General features: G+C 46.2%; 2 protein-coding genes across 2 annotated transcripts; one reads left to right on the forward strand and one right to left on the reverse strand.

The window, feature by feature from the left end:
* Nucleotides 1–497: 497 nt before the first annotated feature.
* On the reverse strand, nt 498–2,444 carry tsr2 (TSR2 ribosome maturation factor). The gene is made up of 5 exons (XM_030118852.1): nt 2,308–2,444; nt 1,513–1,603; nt 1,242–1,333; nt 958–1,119; nt 498–783 (listed from the first exon to the last, which is right to left on the reverse strand). The coding sequence occupies exons 1-5, from the start codon at nt 2,383–2,385 to the stop codon at nt 670–672; spliced, it is 537 nt and encodes a 178-aa protein (XP_029974712.1). The 5' UTR covers nt 2,386–2,444; the 3' UTR covers nt 498–669.
* A 120-nt stretch (nt 2,445–2,564) lies between these two features.
* On the forward strand, nt 2,565–8,058 carry rad51c (RAD51 paralog C). The gene is made up of 4 exons (XM_030118802.1): nt 2,565–2,738; nt 3,554–3,800; nt 4,021–4,237; nt 6,590–8,058. Exons 1-4 carry the CDS (start codon nt 2,573–2,575, stop codon nt 7,091–7,093), a joined length of 1,134 nt encoding a protein of 377 aa, XP_029974662.1. The 5' UTR covers nt 2,565–2,572; the 3' UTR covers nt 7,094–8,058.
* The last annotated feature ends 283 nt before the right edge of the window (nt 8,059–8,341 follow it).

Raw genomic sequence — 8,341 nt, forward strand, 5'->3', positions numbered from 1 at the left:
GTTTTCTGGCTCGCTTTATTAAATAAAGCCAAGCCAGTGTCTCGATGGGATCCGCCATTGTCAACAAGAAGACAGGACACAGAAGCTCCTCCCACTCCCGCCAGTGAGCTGCCGCGCGTGTTGCAAGCGTCGTGTGTAGATCTGAACACGCGTCGAATTCCACACTTTACACGCGTCAACTTTGAGGCATCAGTGACGCCCGTGAAGCTTGCAACGCGTCCGGTGGGAACGCACCATTGGAAAATGCCGTTGGACCGTTTTCACTGTACTTTTTTGAAAAGTTCCACCTTGGGAACTGTTTTCAAGAAGTTTTCATGTAACCGGACAAGTTTTGCTTGAAAACATTGCTGTGATAATGGGCCTTAAAAAGTTAGTGTGTGTGTGTGTGTGTGTGTGTGTGTGTGTGTGTGTGCGTGCGTGGCGTGCGTGCGTGTGTGTTCCAGCTGTCAAGCACATTTAAATATCTCCACGTCTGAAATACATTATCATCGGATGGAAACAGTGTTTTAAGAAGTTTAATACAAAATATCTACAGAGTGAATCGTCCATGTTTTCCATCCTGAACGTCTCCAGCGGCTCACTACAGCAGCCAGTCAGGAGCCGGTTAGCAGGTGGAGCCCCGCCCCCTTTTTAAAAAAGTCTCATTAGTCTGTGAGTGATTCCTCTTCCTCACTTCTTCTTCCTCACCACCGTCCAGCCGTCGTCTTCCTCCTGAGGAGGAGGAGGAGGAGGAGGGGGGTCTGTTCTGCTGCCTGAAGGAGCCGAAGATTCACACTCCATCACCTACACACACACACACACACACACACACACACACACACACACACACACAGAGTTATCATTCTATTAAATAAAGCAACAAACACTGGATTTCAACATTAAGCATCATGAGTCTTTTCACCTGCTATAAAAGTGACCAATCAAAACGGAGCACCGAGCGTGTCACATGACTCGTACCTGCGTCTCCTCGCCATCGCTCTCCTCATCAGACTGAGCTGCCGGAGCAGTGACCTTTGCCCTCTGGTTCCTGTTCTGTGTCAGAGTGCTGATGGTGTGTCCCAGCTGCTGCAGCGCCCCCTGCTGGTACTGAGAGAACATCTGCACCAGGCGGAGGGACACCTGAACGCACCACGGAGGAGAGAATTCTTCAATTCCGTAACTTTCAAACTATTTGTGTGTGTGTGTGTGTGTGTGTGTGTGTGTGTGTGTGTGTGTGTGTGTGTGTGTGTGTGTGTGTGTACCTGAGGTAAACTTCCATCATCCACCACTGTATCAAACTCCTGGTCCATCAGCTCAGAGAGGAAGTCCTCCACCTCACACTGATCCAGATCAGCTACACACACACACACACACACACACACACACACACACACACACACACACACACACACACACACACACACAATGAATTCTGAGTGAGGGAGGGGGGCAACTCCACAAACTGAAGTTGAGCTTGTTTCCATGACAACACACCAGCATCTTCCTGTAGCTACAGTTGCCACGGTTACCCACCGTTGTCATGGAAGTACTGCTGGACCGCGTCCACCATCCAGTCGGCTTTCTGCTGCCCGTACATGCCTCCGAACCCGTTATCCACCGCGATCTGAGGGGCAGCGACACAGTCCGTCAACACGCACTCCATGCTCCGCTCCATCCTGCCTGTGATGAGCAGCTCCTCCCTGCCGCCCTCAGAGGGAGAGGGAAGCGGTAGCCATGGCTACGACAGTCCCGAGCCTCCAGGAGATCCACCAGAGGAGCAGCGACACCAGGACCAACATGATCATGAAGGATCTCCGACACCCTCACAACCACCTGATGGAGCGGAAGCACTCCGGCCAACAGGCTGAGGAGGAGCTTCTTCCCTCAAGCCGTCAGGACCGTGAACTCTGACCTCCAGTCAACACCTCACAGAGACGATACTCGCAGGGCTGTGTGTACTGCAGAATATCACACTGGCTGCACATCCTCACTTTCACTCACCCACGGCATTTTGCACCGAGGACATCTCATGCGTGTCAATTTTCGTGCGCGTTTCTTGAATATTATACTTGTATTGTTTTTCTTTTTTAGTCTACATTTTCGGGCTATTTTTGCACATTTTCGTGTTCGGAGAGCCTGGAGGTCAGCCGCTGCATTTCAATGTCACACTTATATCTGTAACAAAAAAAATCTAACCAAAACACAAGCTATTATTAGCATTAGCCTGTTAGCATCAAGGTTTTAGCAGCCAAGTACCGCTGAGACCAGAACCCGTCCGGACCGGGACCAACTCCAGACCCGGACCCGCTCCTCTCCACCGGCTCTCACCTGTAGAACCGGCCATGTGTGCAGAACCGCGCGCACTCCCTCCTTGAACATCTCACGTGGAGCCATGGAGGCTGCCATGCTGGATCTGACAGGCTGAGTGAAGGAGCGAAGAAAGAGTCGATCAGACCAAAGCAGTCGATCCAAACTCGAGTTACGCTTCAGAAAAGGGTTTTCGGTTTTAGGGAACCGCAGATGTAAAGGAGGAAGAGTTTGGGACACAATACTGACCTCTGGGGGACGCGGAGAGCAATGACCAGTGAAATGCATGCTGGGAGACCTGTCATGGCTTCATGTTGGGATCTTAGCTGTTAGCATGCAGAGGCCGCTCTCCAGTCTGCCTCTGAGCTCCAGCGTCACGGTCAAACTGCACGGAGCTGGTTTCCAGTTCGCCGCCGACCTGCTGCACCTCAGCCCGCCGCAACTCGGCCAAGGTATCCCCGTCGCCCCCACCAGACTCCAGTCAAAATATCCCCGTTTTTAGCTCACAGACAGACACATCGGCGATGTTAAAACTTTTTAAATTTCTCAGTGGAATTAATATCACCATATACTCAGACATTATGTTTACAGTCAGAGAAAAACTAGTCGGAAAAGGTTCATTTTAGATGCAAACTTCCTTTCTTGATCATCATTTTAATCCACTAAACAACAGTGCTCACAGCGAAGAACTTGGTTTAAACTTTGCCAGCTTTCAGATTGAGCATTTCTTACTAAATACAAGAGTGTTTAAAAACACTACTAACCAATTTAATTCGTTGTGTTGACCCTTGTAATAAATTCGGCGTAAAAGACAGAACACAAATCACATTTGGGATTAGGAGTTCATATTCGATTCCCAACTGAATACATTTCACCACTGATCATGACCCTTGACCCCCATCAACTCCCTGGAGCAACCTAATAGGATGGGTAAATGGAAGAAAAGTAATTTCCTAAATTGTTTAATAAAGTTTGATTAGTTAAGCACATTTCTAATTACCTTCTGTTTATACACGTTGTTTAATTGAAATTTAAAGTTTTTATTGCACACACACATTTATATTTATCCTTATGTCTCATCGAATGGCTGTTAACTGGCAACTTGAGAGGTTAGTGGATGTCGTGTAAGCAGACTCCCAAAATATGACAAACGTTTTGCCTTTTCATTTGAAATCACTGTCATGCTGTTTGAACCCTGAGACTGAATAAAAGCTTCCATCCAGTGACAGAAGGGCTTTTTTGTGTGTGTTTGTGTGTGTGTTTTCAGAAGCCGGTTTGACACAGCAGGAGGCACTACAGGTGCTGCAGATTGTAGAAAGAGGAGGAGGAGGAGGAGGAGGAGGAGGAGGTGTGTGCAGCTCCCTGACAGCTCTGGAACTCCTCCAGAAGGAGGAAGACTTGAGGAGCATCGTGACGTTCTGCTCACAGCTGGACGCCGCTCTCGGAGGAGGGATCCCCATCGGGAAAACTACGGAAATCTGCGGCGTTCCGGGAGTCGGAAAAACTCAACTATGGTGAGAAACACACACACACACACACACACACACACGTCAAGATTTGAATACGTTTTCACTATTTTGCGTTATTTTTGCACATCAAATGAAGCAGAAAATTAGAATTGAAAAAGTATAAAATTTGGTTATGCTAAATATTTTGAAAAACAGATTCGGATATCCTCCTCTACCCAGAATTCCCGTTTGTGTTGTTAAAGATGCTCTCTGATTCTCCGCTCAGCCTGCAGCTCTCCGTGGACGTCCAGGTGCCTCAGTGCTTCGGCGGGGTCGAAGGTCAAGTCGTCTTCATCGACACAGAGGGAACCTTCGTGCTCCAGAGGGTCGTGGACATCGCCGCCGCCGCCGTCAGACACTGCTCCCTGCTGGCCGAGGACGAGGAGCAGCGTGCCGCCGTGGCGACCTTCACCGTGGAAACCATCCTGTCCAACATCCTACTGGTAATTCAGCTCGGCCCGGTCCGGTTTGATCTCGTCTGGTGGTGGAGACACTCTGGCTCTTAATTTAGCCAACAAAACAAAACAGAATTGAAACACTGAGTGTAAATTGGTTTTAAGATGTTTTTAAAAAGTGAAAACCGCAATTTCTGGATTATAAGCCGCTACTTTTTCCCCGTGCTTTGAACCCTGAGGCTTATACAGCGTTGCAGCTCACCTATGGATGTTCATATCACATATTATTTGCATGGGAGTATAATGACCTGTGACCTCTGGTAATTTGCGAATTACTCCTGACGTCTGTGTTTCTTTCATTGCATTCACCCGGGACAAGAGAACTCTGAGTTTCACTGGAATTTACAGACATTGCAGCCGCATAAGATCCAGATGAATGCGTCCATTCTAGTCAAAATATTGTTTTATTATATTTTTATGATGCAGAATTGTTTGATCGTTAGACTCATTACCCAGAAGCCTTAAAAATACTTTTTATTTTTCCTCCTTTTCGCCGTGATCACCAGTGATGAGCTCGTCCATCTCGGATGGGTCCGTTTCTAAAAGATGCATTTCAGGACAAAATATTGTTGTATTACAATTTTTATTATACAGACATGATTAAACACTTTTTTTTCTCTGTTTTGCTGTGAACGGCGTGCTGCGCTGCCACGGCCCACAGGCAGAGGAGACGAAGCATATTTCTGTTTCTTTGTGCTTTTGCAGATCTGTGGTTCAGAGTTCTGACGCTCATGAATGAAAGACTGTCCTGTTGTGTGTGTGTGTGTGTGTGTGTGTGTGTGTGTGTGTGTGTTCTCGTATTTCTATCCTTGTTGGGGCCAAATGTCCCCACAAGGATAGCAAAACGTGGAACGACGTGCCTTGTGGGGACCTTTTTCCGGTCCTAAGTAGGAGAAACAGTGTTTTCTTGACCATGTTGTTGTTACTGAAAAAAGTAAAAGTGCAAAAACATTTCTTTAGGGTTAGGCTTTGTTGTGGTGTGGGTTAGGGTAAGGGTCAGGGTTAGGGGCTAGACATGAATGGGAGTCAATGGAAGGTCCCCACAAGGATAGAAATACGAGACTGTGTGTGTGTGTGTGTGTGTGTGTGTGTGTGTGTGTGTGTGTGTGTGTGTGTGTGTGTGTGTGTGTGTGTGTGTGTGTGTGTGTGTGTGTGTGTGTAGGTTATTATTGTTAACTAAAACTAACGGAAAAACGAAAACTAAAATTGAAAAAACATTTTCCTTAACGAAAACTAAATAAAAACTAAAAAGCAAACATAAAACGATAACTAACTAAAACTGTATTGTGAGTTTAAAAAACTAACTAAAACTAACTGAAATTACAGACAAAATGCCCTTCGTTTTCGTTTTTCTGAATGTGTTTGTGCATAACGGGATTAAAAATGAGTTTAATTCATTTCCCCGTCTAGTTTTACGACAGTCGGCAGTCACGTACGGCACCATGCGCACCGCCTGACGTGAACAGTTTATATGCTGCACGGTGATCTGTCTGCAAAGGGCTGCAGCTGCACGCTCCAATGGCGACACAGGCGAAAGTTGGGAGAAGGCGACTCAGTCCGGTGTGGGGTGCATTCCAATATGACAGCGAGAAAGACAGAAGCAAATGCTTAATAGTTGAGACGGGCAGCAAAATATGTGGAGCCCTTCTCAAGGGAAGAAATCCAACAAACCTGAAAGTCCACCTGAGAAGCGTCCATAAAAAGGCATACAGTGAGAACCTCGACAGGACGGCCGCTCTGAGCACCGTAGACAAACAAGCAAATGCCGCTACCAGGACGAACAGAACCGAGTTCTGTGGATCATTGGACAGTTGATTGTCCATCAGTAATTGAATATATATTTTAAAACGGTATTATTTGTTGAGTTTTTATTACACAATACCTACCCTGACCTTTTTTTAAATCCTGCACATGAAAAATATGAAAAAAACTAATAAAAACTAAAATAAAACTAAATGTTTTCTCAAAAAAAAAACCCCAATATAAAAAGTAGAAAACCCGCATTTAAAACTAACTAAATTGGGGAAAAGTCAAAACTAACTAGAACTAAACTAAAATGAAAAAATCCGAAACTATTATAACTGTGTGTGTGTGTGTGTGTGTGTTTTTGTGTTTTTGTGTTTATGTGTGTGTGTGTGTGTGTGTGTGTGTGTGTTACTTATTGAATAATTCAAATAAATGCAGACTTATTCTTAGTTCCACTGCTCCCTGCTCTGACGTTGGGACTCGTACTCATGCTTTAATAACTTGGATTTCTACTTGTTCCATTACTACCGTAGCGCCGTTTGGTTTTCCAGCGATGTTGTAACGCCTGAACCTTCCTCTTCCTGCTTCTCTCAGATCCGTTGCCATGACTACGTGGAGCTGCTCGCCGAGCTGCACCTGTTGCCCCGCCTCCTGTCTGACCGGCCGAGGGTCCGCCTCCTGGTGATCGACAGCGTGGCGGCGCCGTTCCGGCTGCTTTTTGACAACCTCTCTCAGAGGACACGCCTCCTGGGCGGGATCTCCCAGCAGCTCGCCGCCGCGGCGACGGGCCGCCGCATCGCCGTGGCGATCACCAACCAGATGACCACGCGGCTGCTGCCGGGCGGGAGCTCGCAGCTGGTCCCGGCCCTCGGCGAGCTCTGGGGCCACGCCCCCACCGTCAGGCTCCTCCTCCAGTGGGAGGGGCCACGGCGGCTGGCCACCCTCCTCAAGTCTCCGGCACACCCGGAGGCCACCGTCCAGTACCAGATCACGGCCGACGGCTTCAGAGACGCCGACGAGTCGGAGCAGCCGCACAGCAAACGGCCGAGGACAGACACCGACCAATCGGAGGCCGGCGCAGGAGAGGCCGGGAGCTGATTGGCCTGATTGGAGTCTGGTGGCTAATCCGAGGCTGACCCTGAAATCCCCTGATTCCGATGAAAAGAATCTTCTACTTTTTCTAGAAGATCATATAAAGAACTCCTCAGGACTGACTTCTGACTCTTTGTCCTTGTTGAAAGTTTTTATTGCTACATGTTGCTTCGTTATGTTCACTGTTAGCCTCAAAAGAATGAAATCGCTCCTGTTCTTTTGCTCATATTTCAGCTGTGGGACTATGGCTCAAAGACAAATCCACAGAAATGTCAAATATCCATCTGGGAAAGTAAAGATTGATGAATTCTTCATCAGAAATGGCAGAAATGTCACCAGCGATGCAGGAGCACAGTGAAGTGAACTGTGAGGCCAGCAGGAGGCGCCACAGTACAGCTCACTGGAGAACAGCTGGAGCAGAGAGAAAACAGAAGGTTCTCCTGAGCTGGTTTCATTTCAGAGGCTCAGCTGTTTCCTCTCTGGGAGGAAAGAGTTCAGAGAGTGAATAACAAATAAATCGTTCTGGGTTGCTCCAAACCTGCAGCCGTTTCTGGCAGTTTTCAACAAGTAGTTTCTCCCCATCCATAAAAGTAATAACCTGATCATATCTTATTATTATTTGAGGCCTTGCTCAAAATGAGGGCAATATTATTATAGATTCAAACAGTTCTAACTACATTTCAAAACCCCCATGATCTTCCAAATATTTTTACTGTCTTACTTCTTCAGTTTGTCATTTCAGCCTTTTTTTTTGTTTGTTTTTTTGTTTTGTTTTTGTTTTCTGGACATTTTTAACCAGAAGAAAAAAACGTTTTTAAAAAGAATGCTTTGAATAAATTAATCTTACATATTTAGCAACCGATAACATGAATGTATCGGGACCAAGAACCTTAACAGGGTGAAAGTGTTGCAGAGTTTCCTCAGTGAATAAATGCGATGGTTCTTCCAGTTTTTCAGGCTGCACTGACGGTTTTATTTCTAATAAACACTGTTTTATTGATGTGCCACACTGTTGGCTGCAGTTATTACATTTTGAAAAGATTTAGTTTAATACTTTCTGTTCTTTGTTACATTTTAAATTACCCAAATTATTCCATTATTTAACATTAAAACTGAATAGAATCGAGTTAAACTTCTAGAACCAGACTCAGTGGAGAAGAATTGGGGGAAAATGTGACTTTTATTGACAGAATGAAGAGCTGAAGTTTTTTTTCTCCTCTTCATCCGTCTGGGAAAGTGGTGAACGCTCACTTC

This window comes from Salarias fasciatus, chromosome 20 (assembly GCF_902148845.1).
Source record: "Salarias fasciatus chromosome 20, fSalaFa1.1, whole genome shotgun sequence".
Taxonomy (NCBI): domain Eukaryota; kingdom Metazoa; phylum Chordata; class Actinopteri; order Blenniiformes; family Blenniidae; genus Salarias; species Salarias fasciatus.

Coding starts and splice junctions, on each gene's coding strand:
- tsr2 (XM_030118852.1), bottom strand. CDS start 2,385: ATGGCAGCCTCCATGGCTCCACGTGAGATGTTCAAGGAGGGAGTGCGC. Junction 1,604..2,307: donor ACACATGGCCGGTTCTACAG/GTGAGAGCCGGT, acceptor GCTGCCCCTCAG/ATCGCGGTGGATAACGGGTT. Junction 784..957: donor GCGATGGCGAGGAGACGCAG/GTACGAGTCATG, acceptor GTGTGTGTGTAG/GTGATGGAGTGTGAATCTTC.
- rad51c (XM_030118802.1), top strand. CDS start 2,573: ATGCTGGGAGACCTGTCATGGCTTCATGTTGGGATCTTAGCTGTTAGC. Junction 2,739..3,553: donor CCCGCCGCAACTCGGCCAAG/GTATCCCCGTCG, acceptor GTGTGTTTTCAG/AAGCCGGTTTGACACAGCAG. Junction 4,238..6,589: donor TCCTGTCCAACATCCTACTG/GTAATTCAGCTC, acceptor TGCTTCTCTCAG/ATCCGTTGCCATGACTACGT.